The sequence below is a fragment of the Ceratina calcarata genome, unplaced genomic scaffold (assembly GCF_001652005.2).
Source record: "Ceratina calcarata isolate Rehan_Ccalc_2016 unplaced genomic scaffold, ASM165200v1 scaffold48.2, whole genome shotgun sequence".
NCBI classification, from domain to species: domain Eukaryota; kingdom Metazoa; phylum Arthropoda; class Insecta; order Hymenoptera; family Apidae; genus Ceratina; species Ceratina calcarata.
In genome coordinates, this window is record NW_017172225.1 from 3,058,974 (window position 1) to 3,077,171 (window position 18,198).

Below are 18,198 nucleotides of genomic sequence, written 5' to 3' on the forward strand. Positions count from 1 at the left end.
GTGTGTTTGCTCATTCAATGGTAATTGTTAAACTTAAAAATAGGTCGGTGTATCAACAACTTTTACGATGAAATTACGGTTAAAAATGTACCTATTCGCTATCCATTGCACATCGTACTTTGAACGAATGAATCCAAATTACAAAGTGAACATTTCAACGAGGTAACAGACGTACGTGACATGTCGTATCGTTTGAGTCTTCGTCAAAGAAAGTATTTTCTACTGTACCGTGTGCCGCCGCCTCCGCCATCAGAGTAATCGTGAACGTAACGTCGGAGAATGCTATGCATGAAGAAATAATATAATCTTTGTGTTATCAAAGCAGACTTTTTTATTCTCTGGTATAAAATTTTCTTTCCATTGTACACGTCACTAGCGTCGTCGTCGTCGTTGAATAAGCTTTGTGAGTTTGCATTATTATTATTATTATCGTCGTCGCCATCATCATCATAATCTATCCGTTTAAATTCAAGTATTGGTATGATACACACGCGAATGATGAATTTCTTTTTCTTACCTCTTAAGCTGAGAGAAGTTACGGCATTATTATTGAGATAAAGAGAGAGAGAGAGAGAAATGGGGAAAGAAACGATAATATATCCAGCTCTCGATTCTTATTCGTTAATTCGAGATTATAATTAATTTATATTAATCACTTAAAATTTATATTGTTTTATTCACACACACACACAGAGTTTACGCATTTTACTCTTGTCACACGCGATCTTCGTTCAGCGGCTGTTCCTTTTCATTCCAGAGTTTATAATTTTCTCGTATAAAGTCACGAATTCAATGAGTTAAATTAAGAACGATTCTACGGCATCTCTCGAGCACAGCAGACGACAACACGGTATGTCAAAAACAAATGGTAGTTGAATTTACCAGTAGTCAAAGTAACACCACACACCTAGCACAGCTTGACTATGAAATGATTTTATTAACGTATTATAAAAACCAGACTCTAAATGCGACCAGAGGGACACCGTGGTGTGGTACAAGAAGGGCAGCCATGTACAAGGGAAAAAATGTATCATAGAGACTTAAATAAATATTGTGATGATATCTAGCAGCAATGACAGCACTGGACAGTTATCTTTTGTTTGCACGTATGATCGTTGCTGTATCGTTGTCGTCCTGGATCAACTCGATGATCATGCCAGGTAGCTGTAAGTGTCCTTTTGACCCTCTGTGCGCTCCAGATATTCTTTCTCAATTAAAATATCTATACATTTCTGAAAGAGTAGAATCATCTTAACATCGTGTTTGCACTATCATCCTAACTCATCGTACTATCCGTACGAAGAAGACTTGGCGAAACCCTGAAGACCCTGTCGCGTGGAGTGTATATACATAAAGATAAATCCTTACCTTAATAACGTGAACTCTCGGTTTGAACCTAGAACTCAATTGATTCAAAACCTCGGCTACCAGTTGTTGATGCTTCAACACCTTTCTCATTTTCATAATTCTAACGATAGCTGCCTGAATCAAGAGTTTTCTATCTTCTTCTATGTTCTTTTGTGTCGTCTCTTGTTCGATCTTCAATTCCGTTTTCATTGGTATATTGATGTTCACTCTCAGCTTTTTGCTATAGCACAGAACGGGAGAGGATCAGAATCTCAGTGAAACAGAGAACGGATACGGAAACGTGTACGTAAAAGGTAAGCGGATACTTTTTATATCCTGTGAACAGTTCCACCGTTGACATCGATGTCAGTTCAGTTTCGTCGTCGGTCACTGCTGCTGCTGTCAATAGTTTAGCTTTCAAGAGTATTTGAATCACCTGTAACACGTCGAAATTTCTGCTATCTACTACCACCATCTACCTAACCTACGTGGAACGTGTTCGAACATCCTTTATCCCCTGTGCCGTGCTGTGCATATCATTACCTGAAGCAGGAAATCCATTTTTATCTGCGTCGCATCATGTAACTGTTGTACGGTCCACACAGTAGATCCATTGTATTGTAATAAAACGGCCATTTGAAAGGTGGATGCTTGTAACGTGTATCTGTGATAAAACAATGAGATTTCTCTTATGAACATCTGTGGCGCCTGTGCCCCGGACCCTGAGCGTGTACATTTTACGTGTTAAACGCGTAAATTCATTACCTATTTTTAAAACAATTAGTATGTAATTCCCCTTTAGACATATTGTACAACCAATTCAACTTTCTTCCACTGTGTTGTGAACTGTAGAACGTGGTGAACCTGTGTACAGACCTTTCTAGCTATAACCAGAAAATGTTTCAAGTGAGCAAGGAATTACATACGTATACGTATGAATATTAATTCGGGACGAGAACTATGAACTGTGTGACGCGATCCTCCTACCTCGGTTGGCAATGAAAAAGTAAAAGATTGTTGAAACGGCCAAGAGCCAGAAGAGAGCACTTGTATATTGAAATCTATATCCAGAGGCTCGGTAGAGTTTGTCAAATGTCTTCTAAACTGTTCATTCAGATCCTTAGACACACCGATATCCTGCGGACACACTGCTACGATTATAATGTTACATGATTTCGACTCGGATATCGAATCGGAACGTAAATGTGTAGTAGTACTCGTCTACGGAAACACACGACGCATAAAAAAAAGATCGCGGGATTGCGCGTGGTGAGAGTAATATAAAATGAAGTTCGCGGTACGACGCGACGACAGTACCTGAAACATTCGTTGCAACTTGGAGGTGTACTCAAAGCCACAGGCCTGCTTCAATTTCGAGATCATGGAAGCTTCGGCATCGTCGCTGGCCGACATGTGTTGTACCAATCGTTTCGCCAACATTTTACTGTAGAACTTCTGGAACACATCTTTGTCCTCGATATATTTGAACACTACCATCTGGGAAGAAAATAATACGATCGATGATCAACGATAAATAGAATACATCTGTCCGGCATCACTCGCTCACTTACTCACCACTTGATTCAGCGTATCTTCAAGTTCTGCTTCTTCGGGATTTTTACTACTCTTCTTTAGCAACAGATCACAGTATTTCGCCAACAATTCCGGTGACTTACTACTGCTGTTCGCTGCTCTCGTTACTGAATTACTATTAATGAATCGTCCGCAAGCCTTGTCAAGAGCTGCCACAAAACCACTGTCGTTATTAAATGCAACGAGTACCAACGCGTTGTATTTCTTATGAACCTCCAAAATTGTGTTTACGTAAACCTTTGGGTCCTGCACGGAAACGAGAAACGAAAAAGTACTTTAAAAATTCAGTTCGACCGCGACGCGCGACGATCGGCGCCTCTCATCGGAGCGGAATGAGAGGAGCGGATCGGTAGACGTACGTTAGCTGCAGAGTCACCACATTTGTCGATAGCTCCAAGCCCTTGATTGGCTATGTGACCTTCCAAAAGGTTTCTCAGTTCTCCGAGACCATTCGGTATTTTTGCTACTAGTTGATACATCCGACCTAAGTCCGCATTCTTGTCAGCATCGAGAAGATTTTGAAATTCCGAATGAAAAATATCTAAATGTTTCTCGATCAGCACTCTCTCGCAAGTCTTTGCTAATTTCTCATGCGTTGTCTGATGCAAATACACTTGAACTCGTTTCTGTTCCTCCAGCAACCTTTGCTCCGCCTACGAACAGGATCACCTGTTATTATATCTTGTACAAATGTGAAACGGGTGTCGTTCGGAAAAAAAGTTGTTTAATCTCGAAAACCTTTTTCATATATTCTGTGACCGGATTTTGTCTGAGGAACTCTGAACTTTCTCGAGTATAAAATCGTTCGGTATCTTCGAGGAAGACATTTTCGAAGGACTCTTTATAAACGGTAAGATTCTGTCCTTTAGCACCTGGATCTTCTTCATTCAAACCTAATTCTACATAACAATTAATTACACCACTGACTAAACGTGTATTTATCGTTTCCCCGTTGCGTTCGCGCTCAATTAATTTAAGCACTGCATTAGTAACCTGTGCCATAGTTTTAAGTTCATTATTATTATTATCATTATCATCATCGTCGTCATTAACAATATTATTATTCCTAATTCGTTTCATCGAATACATTTTTAACTCAACGAATTCGATTATCACTTACTTGTCTATTTAAATGTTTGAACAAGTGATCTTTCCACGTGACCAAAGCCGATTGATAAACTTCATAGATTCCTTTACGACCCTCTTCGCATTCTCTACGTACCCAATGTCGATTTAAATACGAGCATACGCCGTTCAGCACTTTACTACTAAACTGATACTCTTCCCATTGTCTCGTATAGAATTGTAATACGTCCTCGTCCATCAAGTCAATTCCATGCTGTGTATGAAAAGAAATAACAAATTCAAGCAAAAATCTACTCTCTCGTACTCCAGGCCGACAGGAGTATCGACAATATGAGAAACAAATAAAGAGATTACCTTTAATAAACTAATAAGGTAATTTCTAAGAAAATCGCGTAAACGTTTATACAACTCCAAACCAACTAACTGTGCACCTCCTTGAGAAACTTGTCCTTTTTTGCTTTTGGTCGATGTCCTAGTTAATTGTTGATGAACACTTGTGCAATAATTATATACATGTCTAATAAATTACGTAATGTAAGGAAAATAACACAATGGGAGCGTCCTGCGTGGACATCACCACCTTGATCATACTCTTCTTTTCTCTCACTCTGATCTCAGAGAATAAAGGATACGTGTACAACTCTATGTATCTCGGCTTAGACATACATTGTCTGTTGTAAACTTGTTCGATACCCTCACGCAGATCTCCCCAAATTTGGTCTAAGTCTATTTGTTTGAGGCCCGCTGGGCCTCCTTGATGATTCCCAGCCCCACCTCCTCCTCCTCCTCTATACCCTGACATTCTATTTTTGTATGCTTGTCTCTAGTGAGGGTCACTGTTACTACTTCCTACTGCAATTTCTGTGACGAAGAACGAACAAAAGTAAATGCTGTTTAGTCGTTTAGTCCATCCGACACGGACCAGAGATAAAGTTGAACACAAGGAAATCAAGATGAATGCGTCAAGGAATGACCAATGCTTTTACACACTGACACAAATACAAATGATCGTTAGTTGAAATAAATCGAAAGCATTGTTACAGCTACATTTGAACAACGACAAAGTCGTGAGAACGACGACGATGACTTGGACAATGTATTTGGGAAATAATAAAACAATGAACGAATTGATGGTCAAAATTTATAATAGTCTACGTTACTACAACTTTATATTGATGCTTCAGGATATTTAATGTTAGAAAACATTCACTTTTGTCCTTGTACTTGACGAAACGTTCGTTGGTAAACTTTTGAAATACTATAAATAAAACTGCGACGAGAACCTTTGTGCGTGCGCTCGAGAATGTTAATGAAAAGCCGAAATGGTAAATGGCAATGGCAAGCGCAACGGATGAACAAATTCGTAAGAAAAAAAATCGTTTGTGTGAGAAAGGTTAGTCGGCAGCGGCGGCGACGGCGGCGACGACGGTAATCGGGGGATCCATACCAATGTGGTTACATCAGGATGTGGCACATCGTTAGCTGTAGCTCGGATCTTTCGTCGGGATTCGTTCAGAATCAGAACATAACGAATCTTCGTCCTACTACGATACTACTATCAGTGCTCACACTTTCGAGGATCCACAAAAAGCAATCGACAGAAATAACACCATCGCAGCCCGTTGCCATAAGAGTGCAGTGGAGAGAGAATACTTTTGGTTCCCGTTGGTAGAACGAGTGGTGTGGTGGTTGGTGAGTATCGTGATCGTGAGACAGAAAACGCGCACTCACCTGTCGACGCGTTTACCACCGCATAACGCAGGCAGCAGTGTTGTGTTGGACAAGGGAGTTCTCGTGAAAACGTGGTGGCCAGCTTTAACGATCACTGCTGCTGCTGCTGCTGCGGTTCTTCGTTCTGCACATATACGTTTTAACGAGGAATTTACACCGCTTCAGCTTGTTAATCCCGTGCTTTACACGGTGGCAAGCAGAGTGAAACCGTGAAGCGAAATTGTCGTATCCGTGTGTGCCCAAAACTGACTACGGTTCCAATTCCAATCTGCTGTTACTTTACTTCCTGACGACAGGTTAGGCAACAGTGTTGCCAACCAAACGATCCGTCGCCAAAATAGGCTGCCTTTATATTATTTTACATACATTTCCTATTTCGTTCCCGCGCGTGTGCTCGATCACAGGATTTCACAGACTGTATGTAAACTCACATACGTTTGAAAATTATTAGTTGAAAATTATCGTTGGCCCAAAGAATTGATTTTACAAAGATCATGGAAATTATATTAAGGATGGAGTTGTAGTCACTTCTCAGTTCTTAACTGCTCGTTGCATATCTATATGCGTTTCGTCATACATGATCGATAAAAATTGAGGATATATTTTTATTTTTTAAACGTTTTGTAGTATCTACTCAAACTTGCCTTCGGGCCGCTACCGCGCCCCTTGATTTGGTTATTGTGGTATAGGCTCACTCATCGCTTCAATAAAATTTTAAAAAGTGTTGCTCAACGATGGAAACAGTCGAGTATCGCACTCCTTTTGTCATTGATTTCATAATATATACGCATTAGAAGATATGAATTAAACAAGTTTTATTTCATTTAATTCCACTTTGCAGCAGTAACATCTTTATGAATAATTTCAATTATACAACAGAGCTACATGTATGTAACAAATATAGATTAGATTAGCCTATAAAAATATAGCTATGGTCAAGTAACAGGAATATCTTCATGGAAAATAAATGTTGAAACGATATTGAAGCTGATTTTAGGTTTTTATTGCCATAACAAGCTGAAATACAAAAGAATTCTCGTAGTACATTGGTTTTCTTTGTTGTACAAGAAAGAGATAAATTCATATCGAGACTTACTTCATAATTGATAATTGAGGCATACCAGGATCAGCACCTTTTCTAAATCCTACAAAATAAAAGCAAGCAACGATCGATTCGTGTTGAAGAATATTTTGTCCTAACTAAATTGCATCAGTCGAGCACATGTAACTTATAATTATCGAGGAAAATGTGTTCTAACCTAAGAACAATATCGCTGGAATAAATCCCCAGTGGAATACGACTTTGGTCACCTCTAAAACAATTGCAATTCTTTGCTTTGCACGTGGAGTCATTGCCATTCTTGTAAAATTTTTACGTGCGAAGAATTAATCCCGAATAAGTGTAATGGATCGACAGCAAGCACGGACATGGAGTAGTGTGCAAGTGCAACCGAAACCAACCGAAACTGATGAACAAACAATTAATGGCGGGTATTCAAAGACGTTAGTTATATATGTAAGATCGCCTTAAGCATTTGCTTAAGTCCCTAGTCCCTGCTGTTTCCTGTATGTATGAACAAGACCTAAGGTTTCCGTATCGCAGCAGAAGGTTTATTAGTGATCTAGTACATTTCATGATTCGTGCTCATGTTTTGACAGATTCGTTTCTTTCCATTGTTAGGATGTAAATAGAAAATTCCGATCATTCCAGTATAGTTTTTAATCTTTACTCTCCCAATGGTAATTAACAAATATTTCACATTTTAATCGTCGCGTACTATACGTTACATGTACGTAACGTAATAATATATACGCATTCTATAATGGTTTCAGAGTTTACCGTATTGCATTTGGGGCTTGTGCGATTCAAACCAATACTGTTGTGGCGACAATTTCTGTTGCGATGAATCTGATTTTAACATTTTATTCTTAACGTACGTTTAACATCGCTTTTATTATAATATTATACACGATTCGATAACAATTTTGTAAAACTTTTTGTACAAACAGACTCATCATCTTTGGGATCATTATTATAACGGCAACGTGCGGCACTTGTTTCTACTGTAATCCTCGACGAATGTATACTCCTATTCTTAACAAATACTTTCAGATCAATTATACGTTAATGTTCAACGAGCAGCAGCAGCAGCAACAACAACAACAACAACAACAACAACAGCAGAAGACTAAAGCAAGCACTGCAATGAGTCAGGAGCCTATGGTGATGGAAGGTTGCATAGTATAAATTGTATTACAATAAACTTTGTTTGCACTTATAGTTTATAGAATAGATCTGTTTCCCATATAGACACCCCCTCCCCGTTCCGTTACCATTATTTCGATCGAACAAAAGGATAAAAATTATTTTATCGTTTTAATATTAAATATTTCGAGCTATATTATTTATTTATAAGAATCTCAGAAAACGGGTGCGTTCGAGCAATGTTCAGTCACTTTGAATTCTATTCTACTACAAATTATAAATTGGAGTGTCGGTCGGAACTCTTGGTAGGAAGAAATAGTGAATGCGACAGCTGTCAGAGAGAAATGCGACAAAAAGACGTGTGGTTTCGACGGCGCAGTAAATACATTATGTATACATATAGAGTAGGTTGCCTTTGTGCTTGCTGCTATCTGATCTGATATGACTAATATGTATAACATATATATACGTTGTACGTATGTATATAGTCATCACCAGCAGAAGCAGAAGCAAACCCAAACCCCAAACCAAAGACCCAACGCTAACTGATGACGTTAACCTTTCTTCGTCGTCGTCGATGTGAGAATGAAAATGAACCGTGCTAATGTTTACGAATTCGTCTGGTGTTAACATGATCGTCTCATAGCCAAATCGTATATCTGTTGCAAGGAAATTATAGCAGAATTTGGCTGGGTGATCAGTTCGTCTCGTAGTACTTAACGCAAATCGAGAGGAAGGAGAAGAGAATCTAACAAAAATACGTACGGACGAGGAGAAGTGTAATATATAAATATTATAATCGAAACGTGCGTCGTCGCGGGAAAGAGTTTTGCGACAGACCGTAGTCGTTGGAAATTCTTTTACGTTCGGAACGCCCTTTTTATTTAACAAAAAAGTGGAGAATATCGGGCATGGAAAATACTTTGCACAAGGTATGTACGTCGACGAAAAGCCATACGATGTTGCTGTTGCTGCTGCTGTTACGTACTGCACGATATTGATTTTGTTGTTTATACGGAGAGCAGAATAATCAGGATGATTCAGACTCGGAAGTGGATGAGGTAGAGCCCAGGCTTAAATACGTCAGGATGCGAAATGATTTGGAACACATATTGCAGAACGATGCCGCTAGCTGCATAGCAGTGCACCCTAAGGTATGACTGATCGAAATTGACGGTCGAACGACTGTTTTATTACTGTAACAGGCCGATCAGTCGTCATCTTTCCCATGCTCAGTTCCTATGTTTAGGCTCGCACTGGGGCATGATACATCTTCTGGATCATCAGGGAAACAATATCCAGTCGAAAAGTTTGCAAGCTCACACCGTCGCTGTGAACCAGATTTCCATAGACCAAAAAGGAGATTTCATCGCGTCCTGCAGCGACGATGGAAAGGTTTTTATATATGGTCTTTACAGCACAGAGAACAATCATAACATGAGCATGGGTAGATTGGTCAAGAGCATCGCTATAGATCCAAATTATTATAAGAGCGGCAGCGGAAGGAGATTTATCACGGGTAATTATATAAATGGACTGCTGCCGCGGATTTTATGCATATATAGTATATGATGTGTGGTGAAAAGAAACGAAAAGCTATGTGCACGTCGTACGAAGACGCTTGAACGATGACCGTTGTCGATTTGTGAATGTGTGTTCGTCGAATTCATGATACTACCATCACCACCACTACCACGTCCACCACCAATATTATATTTTGCATAAAAATCCAGCCTAATCGATGATAACCTTTTTCCATGTTTGCTTTCCTGTTTTTGATATTTATAGTTGATTCGATGAATAGCTTCTAAGATTTGGAACGTTATTTCTAGGGGATGATAAATTGGTTTTGTATGAAAAAACTTTTTTATCCAGAATGAAACTAACTGTATTGTGCGAAGCGGAGGGCGGGGTAAGGTCAGTGGCATGGATTGGACATTTCGTGGCATGGGCTTCCGACACTGGTGTCAGGGTGTACGATTTGAACGCCAGATGTTCGTTAGGTCTTATTAAATGGACCAGGTCCGCTGAGTGAGTATCGATGACGACGAATATGAATCGTCGAAATCGTTGAATAATAATAGTTGTTGATCGTACAACGTCACACGTTTTTTGTGCGCAGTGCGTTACCAGAACATTATAGATGTAATCTTCGGTGGTCGGACGACAGAACATTACTAATCGGTTGGGTCGACGTGGTACGAGTTTGTCAAATTAGAAAAAGATCGATACAAGAAATGGTCAACAGAGATCTGCCGGAGTATGTGGTAGACCCAGGTAGGAAGCATTCCGATCCGGAATTATTATATAATTCTACTGTAACGTGACCTTACCTGCCGTCCTGTCCCGTCTGTACTACACCCACCGCTCGTTCGATCTGTTCTTCAGCGACCATTCAACGTTCTGTGTGTGCATGCTGATTCTGTGAAGAACAAACCGTATCTGAAACCGATTGATCGGAATGAACGATTTCAATTATTTCAGTGTCAACGTTTCAAGTGGACTTTTACATTTCCGGTATTGCACCGCTGGAAAATCAATTGGTGTTACTGGGTTGTTTGAAAGAGACGGACGAAAATGGGAAAAGTCAGAGACCGACGTTGCATGTTGTCGAACCGAAGTATCAAGATTTCTCTGTTGTCTGCGGGAACTCTCTTACGTTACGTGGTTACAAAGAGTATAGTTGTAACGATTATCATTTAGACTGTTTGATAGAAGAGAACAGGTACTACTAGTACTTCTAGTACTACTTAGTCGTGTCAATGACAGTCACGATAAAATTTATTCCTTGAGCTTGAAACGATTCCTCAAGTTCTGCACATTTCTTCCTACATCTTATCTCTCTCACTTTCTCTCTCTGTATGTGTAGATTCTTTATCGTAAGCCCGAAGGACGTTGTTGTGGCCAGTTTGTACGATGCGGATGATAGAATCGAGTGGTTATTGATGCACGGAAAATTCGAACAAGCGTTGGAGGCAGTGACGGTGAACAACGGCAAAGACTGTAAGAAACACACATTGGTGAACGTCGGTCGCGTATATTTAGATCATTTGTTGACTTGTGAAAAGTACGATGAGGCAGGAAAATTGTGCTTGAAAATCTTAGGGAAGGACAGGAAATTATGGGAAGAAGAAGTGAGTGTTTGAGAACCGTGGTTTTTTTAATCGCTAACCAGACTTGATCTGAATTTTGAACCGAGTCGCTGGTTGTTGTTGGACGTTGTAGGTATACAAGTTCGCCAGGGTGCATCAATTGCGGTCGATCTCTTCTTACTTGCCGAGGGGCGATGTAACGTTGGATCCATTGATTTACGAGATGGTTCTCTACGAGTATCTGAAAATGGATCCCGACGGATTTCTGCAACTGGTCAAGGAATGGTCGCCGAAATTGTATAAAGTCGCAGCCGTCGTGAACGGCGTCTTGGAACATCTCCTGGTTCACAATCAGCAGCAGAAACCGGATAGAACGGTGTTGTTGGAAGCGTTAGCGATTTTGTACATTCACGACGGGAAATACGACAAAGCGTTAGCGATGTACTTGAAGCTGAGGCACAAAGACGTGTTTCAACTGATTCAAAAGTACCAATTGTACCACACCGTTTACGACATGATAGAGGGTCTGATGGATCTAGACGCAGAACGAGCGATACAATTTTTTCTGGAGAAGGACAGGGTGCCGTCCGATGTCGTTGTACAAGAACTGCAACGTAATCAACGATATTTATATTTGGTAAGACACATCGATGAGACGAATTCGAGTACGATCGAACCGATCGGATTCGGTCTAGATATCATTGTTATGCGGTTATGCGTCTCCGCTGTAAAATTGTTTGTTTGACGTAAGATTTTACATCACAGTATTTGGACGCGTTGGACAAGAAAGACTCGAAGGGGAAATATCACGGGTCGCTGGTCCGACTTTATGCCGATTACTCACGAGACAAATTGTTACCGCTTCTACGCCGATCGGATAATTATCCGATACAAGAGGCCCTAGACATATGTAGTCAGCGAAAGTTCTTCCCAGAAATGGTGTATCTGCTTGGCAGAATCGGAAACACGTCTGAAGCTTTGGCGCTCATGACCAGGGAACTGAACGACATGGAAAGCGCGATCGCGTTCTGCCAAGAACACGACGACGAGGAATTGTGGAACGACCTTATCGTTTATTCGTTGGACAAACCTAGTAAGTATAGACACACAAATCTTTTATCAATCTGACGCGCGCGCGTACGAACAGGTTCTTCCGTGGTCCTGTGTGTGTTTTTGTGTCTATAAAAGATCGAGAGAGTAAGACACGACTACGAGACAGCGAGAGAGAGAGAATAAAAGAAATATCGTACGTTAATTCTGACTGAACCCTGACTCTTTTACAGAGGCGATCACGTTTTTACTGCAGAAAATAGGCACCTACGTTGATCCTAGACTCATGATACAAAGTATAGATCCATCTTTAGAAATACCTGGTTTGAAGAAAGCTTTGGTGAAAATGATGTGCGATTACAATCTTCAAGTGTCGGTGCAGAAAGGTTGTAAGAAGATACTGTCCAATGATTATTTTAATTTACAAGAAAGACTCATTAAATGTCATCAGAAAGGAATATTTATAGACGGTTGGTGGACAACAACACATTGGTTGTATTAAATGATGCAGATTTTAGATGATGATGATGATGATAACTGTAACGCAGTATAATTATCTTCTGTTTCTTAGACGACCAAATGTGTGGAGCATGCCATAGGAAGATAATTGTACGAGGTACGTACGTTACACAGTACTATTAGATTATTCAGTCAATCAGTATCCGGGCATATTTCACGCGTTTTACATCCGTTTATCATCCGTTTCGTAGAAACGTTTGCAGAAATTATATTCGAGAAGCATGTGACAAATCCATTTTAGAGAGACTATCAGAAAGTTTCGTTCACAAAAACGGTTTGTGAAACGGATCTATGATGGATACATTGTGTTTTGTACGCGTCTTTAATCACATTATATTGTATCTCTCGTTACAGAGCCAAGAAATCTAGTTGTATTTTATTGCAAACATTCGTTTCACGAAGATTGTTTACCAAACTTCGAAGTTGTGGTCAGTATATAGTGGTGGTTCTAAATAATTTAAAAACCGTTACGAAGCCTGCACATGTAGTGGAAAATTATTTATTTATTTCTCTTATATTTTTTTCAGGAAAATTGCGTTATATGTAATTCTCAGAAGGATACGTCTCTTGGTGGTGGTGGTGGTGATGGCGGCAGGAAATGATAAAGGTAACAGATTCGAAATCGTCGAGACAAACGTTTTCTGCGATCGCGGCCGCGCATAATTTACTGTTTCAATCTTTTCAAGATTTCATCGACGGTGGTACACTTCATACACGTCCGTGATATTTTCAAGCAACCGGGACACTTGGAGTGAGACTGAAAATTAAACGGAAGTGTGTCATGTCGTTGCGACTCATCACGCTCTCTCGTTATCCACAAGTTTTTAGAATTCAAACGTTTCGCGTGTCACACACTGGTTCATGTCGTCAAATCATAACGATGTAATAGAGAATTTCATTCTAAACGCGATGAACAGAACATTTACTTTGTGCTTGTCGTAGAATTTTATAATAGCTTGGCATTGATCACAAGTTCTTTTCAATTTCGAAACACCTTCCGCGACATTCGACGAACTTGATTCTCGACCATCAATCGCCGCCACTTCTTTGCCGGAGTCTCCGGAGCATACAGATTTCAACGATTCAACGACATTTAATAGACTCTGAAAAGAAAACAAAAGGAATTGTTCGCTCTTTCGTTCAGCGTTCCATAGTTGATCATTTTTGTGCGACGACACGCGCTTACCGTATCGTCGTCGTTGTCGTCGTCATAATCTTGTTCCATGAAAGACATCGAAGAGACGTTCTCCATCGCGCTGTAGTCCAGGCAGAATCCGCATATGCCGCACACCACCACTTCGGATCTCTTCTCCGCCAGCTGTGACGTTAGATCGGCGTCAGAATCCTCTTTCAACGCACTGGTCTCCCAGGCGACTGGATCCCTAGCGAACGCTTTGAAATGCTGTATCGTGAAGTCTATCACGTTCTCGGGTTTCACTGTGGAGGCCAGTGTCGCGCGATTACGAACGAATATCGACGCTGTGTATCAGGCATCTATCATCAGGTCGTTTCAAAATTGGTAGCAGCTAATACCTCTTACATCGTAACTTTCAATTCTATCGAGAAGCAAAGTGCGCAAGTTTCGTCTTCGCTTATAGAAAGTTATAATTTACAAATATAGTAGAGGCCAGTGGTGGTACAGTTTGTGAAACGACCCGATATTAAAATGCAGGCGTAACCTGTTTAAGAAGAATCGGTACAATGTTTCTATAGTCGGTCGACTGATTACCAACTAGCAGCGTTTGGACATAATCCGCGATCATTCGCTTAACTTCCGGATGATCAGTTAGGTATTCCGTGTGCTCGGCTATCTTCAACGACTATCCACGACGACAACGATGATCACATGAAACATTTAACGATCCGAATTCCCATGACGACTACAGTTCCCTCCCAGGCACCCTCTCTCACTTTCATATCCAAGTATTTGGAAAACATTTCAATATCTTCCATCCAGCGATCTCTCAATGGCATCTCTATTTTGATGGTTGGTGGCGGCGGACTCTTCGGATCGGCCAGCGGATTAATTTTCAGTAGATACGATACATCTAGCCAATTATGCCGGATTATTCTTCCTTTTTGTGTTAAATAAGTCCTCACAGTATTTACGTTTCCATCTTCCTTCAGCATTTTACGTTCGATCGTGTAAACGTTCAGGAAGTGACCGTCCAGCTCCATGCGTTCAGCACTACTACACGTCTGTTTCGTCGTCGAATAACAGGAGCTGATAAACTTATTCACTCTCACACACACAGAGTTTTATACCAGACCACCGGTTGCTTCTCTACTGCTCTTACGTAAATATTTTCCATAAGTTCTCCATCGATAGAAATACTACTGAACGACAAGGTTCCTTCGTAATCCACAAGTGCCAAGTATCGCATCAACAATACATTTACTCCCTCGCTTATCAGGTTGTTGCTATATCGGAATGACAACTCCTTGATTTCAGTGTCGCACGGGTCGCAGGGACAAGAGCGTGTTAATTTCAAATGGTAATATCCATCCTGGATACCCAGGAAAATTGTTTTCTCGTGAAGACCATCCTCGTACACAAATCTATCGTTGCACAACAATCAATCAATATTACTTAGAACGGAAAAGACTGTGTATGTGTGTGTGTGTGTGTGTCTGTATAGTGCGTAACGTACTCGGTTCTTTTTTCTTCCAGGCAGTGGAACTTTGCAGTCGCCGAGCTGATGACCTTCGACCCACCGAAATGACCGTCAATCGACATCGAGGATTGTACGTGAACAAAGAACTCGCGCTCCTCGGGACCGAGCGATTCCACTAAAATGCAATAACAGCCTATCGGCTTCCCAGCTCCCGTCGTAGATTCATCTTTCGAGCAGATCATTAGCGACTCTCGAAAGCATAGAGCTGCTCTCTTCTCGTGGTCTGAAGTGCAACGAACAGAAGAAAAAAAAAAAGGAAAGGAAGTGCACAGAAAAGTGGTGGTGATGTGGTGGCGGCCGCTGGCTCGCCGATAGCATCCAAAATTAATTTATTGCATACGCGGAATAAAAAATATTCAAAGTAGACACATTCCATACACACCCACGTACACGTGCGCGCGTACGCGCGTAACTAATCTTACCAGTGGCAAATAAATTCAACGATATGTACATTAATATATTTTTCTACGTACAAATTTATTGCGTGCCGTTTTGTTAGAAGTTCGTTTTACTCGATTTATTTATGTGACATGTATACGTATACAGATTCGTACGTATATGTAACATATTTATTCGTCGTTGAAGAAATTCGTTTCGAACAAATTTTTTATTTGCAATTATTTTCTTATTAATGGGTGCGTGCATCATTTCCCTGTTTTTTTTTTCTTCTTTTAATCAATCGACTGTACGTAGTACGTTCGTAGATTTTGCTGTACATAGTAATGTGTATATGCGACATTTTTTAAATGGGATTACGTTGTATGGGTGCAAAAATCAGTCTTTGGTACAATTACTAAACGTAAACACATATGAATATATTACGTATACATGTAGACATAGGCAAATACGTATTACTACACTACAAAAATCGAGCTATATAAATTTTCTTACGGATTTACACGTTAATATGTACAGTGAGAAAGTTATCAACATTAATTATGTTATTGTACGAGAGTCGTCTACAAGCAAATATACGGCTGGTGTTTCAGTACGATTTCTACAATAAATATCACCTATTTCTCAATGTCATCTTTTATTACGATCATTGTGTATCGTACACTAAATATACGACCAGATCAATAAGTTTTCTTCTGGTTAATTGCTTTTGTATCAACAAACGTGTGACCGGACAATCGGACCTGTCTCTACTGTATTTATTAAAAGCGAAGAAGTAATTTTCATTTACCAATCGCAAATCCGGGTATCCGTTCTTGTATGTCGAACAGCTTACTAGAAATTTCTTTCTCGTACGGCATTTTGATTCGAGTCTCTTCTCTGTTCGTAAAAATGAATGAAAACACGAAAGAGATACTGACACTGACCTCAAGCAGGGATTTCGTACCAGTTTTTTAAAGTATACCTAAAACATACCACGACCAAAAACATTTTTAAATCATTTCCCCTTCCTTTATCCCTACCTTCCGGAACTCTGCGCAGCTGTGGTGTTGGTAACTGCGAGTAGCAAGGTGAGCAGAGAGGAAATGAGACTAATGAGAGTGCTCACGCACGAATTTTGCGTGTTCACCCTACTAGTGCTGCAAGCAAAACCTGGGGGCAGCACTAAAAGGGGGGCACGCAAAACCCGTAAGCAGCACTCTCATTTCCTCTCTGTCTCTGGTAGTATGGTATAGTTTAAATGTGACGTTTGAAAACTAAAAATCTAACCTCCTCTGGTTTGTGTATTTATAAATCGCATTTACAGCGCAATAGACGCTGCTTGACTGTAGATATCATGGTACGTCAAAATAATTATCGTTCGTTCCGTATTTGTGATTACATTCGTATATGTAGGTAGATAACTATAAATTACATGTATGATTCATGTATATAGTTATCTAACTATAAATTAGATATAGACGTATCTATGTTTTGAACGGTTAAGTAATTTTTTGTGTACATGTATAAATATATAAAATTTACGTTGATGAAACTGTTCGTAACACAACAACAAAACAACAAACAACGTTTGTTGTGACGAAACAGGTAAACAAGTGTACATAATTCTTCGTCGTTCAATTAATTTTTCAGGATAACGATGCGGCTGCACTACAGAATTTGGAACGTTTGATGACAGAGTTTTTCGTACCAGAAACCACGAATGAACGAAAGCGAACGATTGAACAGAGTTTTCAAGAATTTGCTCAGCAAATCGATTCATGGCGACCTTGCTTACATTTTTTATCTTCTACTAACAATCATTATGTCAGTATGTTCGCTCTGTCAACGTTAGAGGTATGATGAACAACAACAACAACATTTTGTAATTTTTAACACTCTTCCTTATATGTATAGTTAAACGATAGTAATAATCAGTTCTGGGATAGATAGCCGACTGAGAAGATATCAGATCTTGAATACATGTTGATGCTAAATTCATTTCACAGCGAGACTCTTTTAAGGATGTATTGGCTATACAGTGAATCCCAAAAGTTTATGCACTTTAGAAACGCATTTTTTAAAGAGAGATCAGACGTCGGAAGAACATTGCTAATAATAAACAACAAAAAGAATTTTCGATTTTCCCGAGATTTTTCCAAGGGGTACCCCTTTAATTTCTTCCAAATTTTCGTTTTTGGCCAATAACTCCTAAACCGTTGAATCTACGGGAAAATTGCATATGACCTTTCTTATAGAGGACGACGAGATCTACAATTTTCATGTAAAAGTTTTTTGCTAACGTCAATAGTTAACGAGTAATTTGCAAAGAACTGTTTTTTCGTTTTTCGCTCATAACTCGTCAAATATTAATGCTAGCGACAAACTTTTATACAGAAATTGTAGATCTCGTCGACCTCTACAAGAAAGGTCCTATACAATTTCCCCGTAGATTCAACGGTTTAGGAGTAATTAAGGAAAAATGAAATTTTTTTCCAAAAGTTCGCCGTTTCGACGCTGGGAT

At 39.8% G+C, this 18,198-nt stretch overlaps 6 protein-coding genes across 14 annotated transcripts in view; 3 read left to right on the top strand and 3 right to left on the bottom strand.

Moving 5' to 3' along the window:
- Positions 1-625: 625 nt before the first annotated feature.
- Cul1 (cullin 1) lies at positions 626-5,846 on the bottom strand. Of its 2 annotated transcripts, none has more exons than XM_018029177.2 (14): positions 5,758-5,846; positions 4,659-4,887; positions 4,381-4,543; positions 4,061-4,279; positions 3,679-3,933; positions 3,300-3,593; positions 2,923-3,186; positions 2,665-2,844; positions 2,335-2,484; positions 2,113-2,231; positions 1,891-2,011; positions 1,674-1,783; positions 1,369-1,588; positions 626-1,232 (listed from the first exon to the last, which is right to left on the bottom strand). In XM_018029177.2, the coding sequence occupies exons 2-14, from the start codon at positions 4,826-4,828 to the stop codon at positions 1,152-1,154; spliced, it is 2,346 nt and encodes a 781-aa protein (XP_017884666.1). In that variant the 5' UTR covers positions 4,829-4,887; positions 5,758-5,846; the 3' UTR covers positions 626-1,151. The 2 variants fall into 2 exon arrangements, with proteins under 2 accessions (XP_017884666.1, XP_026671781.1); XM_026815980.1 differs by lacking the exon at positions 5,758-5,846 and adding an exon at positions 5,474-5,692.
- An 892-nt stretch (positions 5,847-6,738) lies between these two features.
- On the bottom strand, positions 6,739-7,238 carry Tom7 (translocase of outer membrane 7). Its single transcript, XM_018029197.2, has 3 exons — positions 7,017-7,238; positions 6,854-6,902; positions 6,739-6,774 (listed from the first exon to the last, which is right to left on the bottom strand). The coding sequence occupies exons 1-3, from the start codon at positions 7,114-7,116 to the stop codon at positions 6,759-6,761; spliced, it is 165 nt and encodes a 54-aa protein (XP_017884686.1). The 5' UTR covers positions 7,117-7,238; the 3' UTR covers positions 6,739-6,758.
- A 132-nt stretch (positions 7,239-7,370) lies between these two features.
- Positions 7,371-8,038, top strand: LOC108627754 (POU domain, class 6, transcription factor 2). Its single transcript, XM_018029193.2, has 3 exons — positions 7,371-7,497; positions 7,591-7,691; positions 7,768-8,038. Exons 1-3 carry the CDS (start codon positions 7,495-7,497, stop codon positions 8,003-8,005), a joined length of 342 nt encoding a protein of 113 aa, XP_017884682.1. The 5' UTR covers positions 7,371-7,494; the 3' UTR covers positions 8,006-8,038.
- A 95-nt stretch (positions 8,039-8,133) lies between these two features.
- lt (vacuolar protein sorting-associated protein light) lies at positions 8,134-15,755 on the top strand. Of its 7 annotated transcripts, none has more exons than XR_001916738.2 (14): positions 8,134-8,895; positions 8,989-9,117; positions 9,200-9,482; positions 9,796-9,994; positions 10,086-10,240; positions 10,448-10,688; positions 10,833-11,097; positions 11,189-11,692; positions 11,821-12,148; positions 12,339-12,575; positions 12,677-12,721; positions 12,979-13,052; positions 13,152-13,506; positions 15,296-15,755. XR_001916738.2 is itself a non-coding variant. In XM_018029173.2 (14 exons), exons 1-13 carry the CDS (start codon positions 8,875-8,877, stop codon positions 13,224-13,226), a joined length of 2,556 nt encoding a protein of 851 aa, XP_017884662.1. In that variant the 5' UTR covers positions 8,134-8,874; the 3' UTR covers positions 13,227-13,231; positions 15,296-15,755. The 7 variants fall into 7 exon arrangements, 5 of the variants coding, with proteins under 5 accessions (XP_017884662.1, XP_017884663.1, XP_017884664.1 ...); XM_018029173.2 differs by having other exon boundaries at positions 13,152-13,231; XM_018029174.2 differs by lacking the exon at positions 15,296-15,755 and having other exon boundaries at positions 13,152-13,231; positions 13,311-13,410.
- On the bottom strand, positions 13,108-15,481 carry LOC108627610 (ciliogenesis-associated TTC17-interacting protein-like). Its single transcript, XM_026815909.1, has 7 exons — positions 15,276-15,481; positions 14,890-15,183; positions 14,536-14,848; positions 14,304-14,444; positions 13,811-14,107; positions 13,551-13,727; positions 13,108-13,381 (listed from the first exon to the last, which is right to left on the bottom strand). Exons 1-7 carry the CDS (start codon positions 15,479-15,481, stop codon positions 13,289-13,291), a joined length of 1,521 nt encoding a protein of 506 aa, XP_026671710.1. The 3' UTR covers positions 13,108-13,288.
- Positions 15,756-16,652: 897 nt separating the features above from the next.
- The window catches only part of ebo (exportin ellipsoid body open), an 8,393-nt gene continuing 6,847 nt past the window's right edge, over positions 16,653-18,198 (top strand). For both annotated transcript variants that reach the window (XM_018029226.2, XM_026815961.1), the window contains exons 1-2: positions 16,653-17,034; positions 17,328-17,531. In XM_018029226.2, the coding sequence (XP_017884715.1) occupies positions 17,032-17,034; positions 17,328-17,531 (207 nt within the window). In that variant the 5' untranslated portion in view covers positions 16,653-17,031. The remainder of the gene's footprint in view (positions 17,035-17,327; positions 17,532-18,198) is intronic.

Bases quoted from the DNA above. Each gene is read 5' to 3' on its own strand.
- LOC108627754 (XM_018029193.2), top strand. The intron at 7,692-7,767 runs GTACGTTTAACA...TTGTACAAACAG, and splicing joins TTTAACATTTTATTCTTAAC to ACTCATCATCTTTGGGATCA.
- Tom7 (XM_018029197.2), bottom strand. From the start codon at position 7,116: ATGGCAATGACTCCACGTGCAAAGCAAAGAATTGCAATTGTTTTAGAG. The intron at 6,903-7,016 runs GTTAGAACACAT...TTTATTTTGTAG, and splicing joins TCCAGCGATATTGTTCTTAG to GATTTAGAAAAGGTGCTGAT.
- LOC108627610 (XM_026815909.1), bottom strand. From the start codon at position 15,481: ATGATCTGCTCGAAAGATGAATCTACGACGGGAGCTGGGAAGCCGATA. The intron at 15,184-15,275 runs GTACGTTACGCA...GTGCAACGATAG, and splicing joins CTGGAAGAAAAAAGAACCGA to ATTTGTGTACGAGGATGGTC. The intron at 13,382-13,550 runs GTAAATGTTCTG...TTTAATTTTCAG, and splicing joins AATTCTACGACAAGCACAAA to TCTCACTCCAAGTGTCCCGG.
- Cul1 (XM_018029177.2), bottom strand. From the start codon at position 4,828: ATGTCAGGGTATAGAGGAGGAGGAGGAGGTGGGGCTGGGAATCATCAA. The intron at 2,012-2,112 runs GTAATGAATTTA...GTTTTATCACAG, and splicing joins ACTAATTGTTTTAAAAATAG to ATACACGTTACAAGCATCCA. The intron at 1,233-1,368 runs GTAAGGATTTAT...CTACTCTTTCAG, and splicing joins CGAGAGTTCACGTTATTAAG to AAATGTATAGATATTTTAAT.
- lt (XM_018029173.2), top strand. From the start codon at position 8,875: ATGGAAAATACTTTGCACAAG. The intron at 8,896-8,988 runs GTATGTACGTCG...TACGGAGAGCAG, and splicing joins TGGAAAATACTTTGCACAAG to AATAATCAGGATGATTCAGA. The intron at 13,053-13,151 runs GTCAGTATATAG...TATTTTTTTCAG, and splicing joins TACCAAACTTCGAAGTTGTG to GAAAATTGCGTTATATGTAA.